We start from the raw sequence: 1,118 nt of genomic DNA on the forward strand, positions 1-1,118 counted from the left end.
AGGATGCTCGCGGGGCACCAGGATGCTCGCGGGGCACCAGGATGCTCGCGGGGCACCAGGATGCTCGCGGGGCACCAGGATGCTCGCGGGGCACCCTCAGAGCTGCCCCAGCAGAGGCCAGGGCCGGCAGGTGCGTGGTGCGGCCGTGAGCCGCGGGGGGTGCCCCTTTGGAGCCAGAGTTCTGTGAGCAGCCGTCACACGGCGGCTCAGCCGAGCATCGGCCGAGGGGGAGGACTTGCAGAATGACGCTGCTCGTCAGCCGTCGGCCGCCGCAGGTGGACAGCGGAAGTCGAGGCGACAGACCGAGGCTGACCGCAGAGGCCTGGGGCAGATGCGCCCAGCCGGAGGGCGTTGGGGCGCCTGGGGCGACGGGGTCATGCAAATTTCACAGAGGCCGAAACCCCGTGGGCAGCCCCGGCGGCGGGGGGGGGACAACACGTGCGTGCGGCTGCCGGGCCGCCCACTCTCGCTTCCCTCGTAGGCAAATCATGCGTGAACCCCAAAGACCTCCTCCACGGCTCGGTCCTCGTCCACTCGGGGATCGAGTTTGGGTCCACGATTACTTATTCTTGTGACGCCGGGTGAGTGGCTGGTGGCACCCCGGGCCCCGGGACCGGCGGTGGTTCCCCTGGGGACTGTCCACCTCGCGAGGACTCACGAGTGGTCACCACCGGCCCATCCAAGTCCTAAGCCCCCGAGCAGGCCCCTGCCCACACCTGGAGGTGTCCACGGAGGCGGGAGGAATGGGCCCCCTCGCCCCACCGGACACCCCGGTGTCGCTCGCCTGATGCTTGTTCCGTCCTCCGGTCACCCCGTGGGCCACACGCGGCCTCACGCTCCGCGGCTCCCTGAGGGGGCGCCGAGCTCTCGGACGTCGGTGTCCAGCTGGGAGATGCCCTCGTGTCTCCCTAGATACCGACTCATTGGCCGCCCCAGTGCCATGTGCGTGGTCTCGGGCAACACCGTGATGTGGGACACGGACCCGCCGCTCTGTGAATGTGAGTAGCGGCCAGTGGTGACCGGCGCGCCCCGTCCAGGGCCCCCGAGGCCTCGCGGCCGGGGCCGACACAGCCTTGGTCCTTCGCCGCCCTCCGCGCGGGCCTGCCCCAGCCGCGAGG

The 1,118-nt window shown here is 70.9% G+C and overlaps 1 protein-coding gene across 1 annotated transcript in view; it reads left to right on the forward strand.

Moving 5' to 3' along the window:
• Positions 1-1,118, forward strand: part of LOC101632316 (complement receptor type 1-like) — a 48,691-nt gene that overhangs the window by 4,445 nt on the left and 43,128 nt on the right. Inside the window, exons 5-6 of the mRNA XM_012734809.1 lie at positions 482-581; positions 913-998. Coding sequence (XP_012590263.1) covers positions 482-581; positions 913-998 — 186 coding nt within the window. The remainder of the gene's footprint in view (positions 1-481; positions 582-912; positions 999-1,118) is intronic.

This window comes from Condylura cristata, unplaced genomic scaffold (assembly GCF_000260355.1).
Source record: "Condylura cristata isolate star-nosed mole 26May11 unplaced genomic scaffold, ConCri1.0 scaffold00073, whole genome shotgun sequence".
Lineage (NCBI taxonomy): Eukaryota > Metazoa > Chordata > Mammalia > Eulipotyphla > Talpidae > Condylura > Condylura cristata.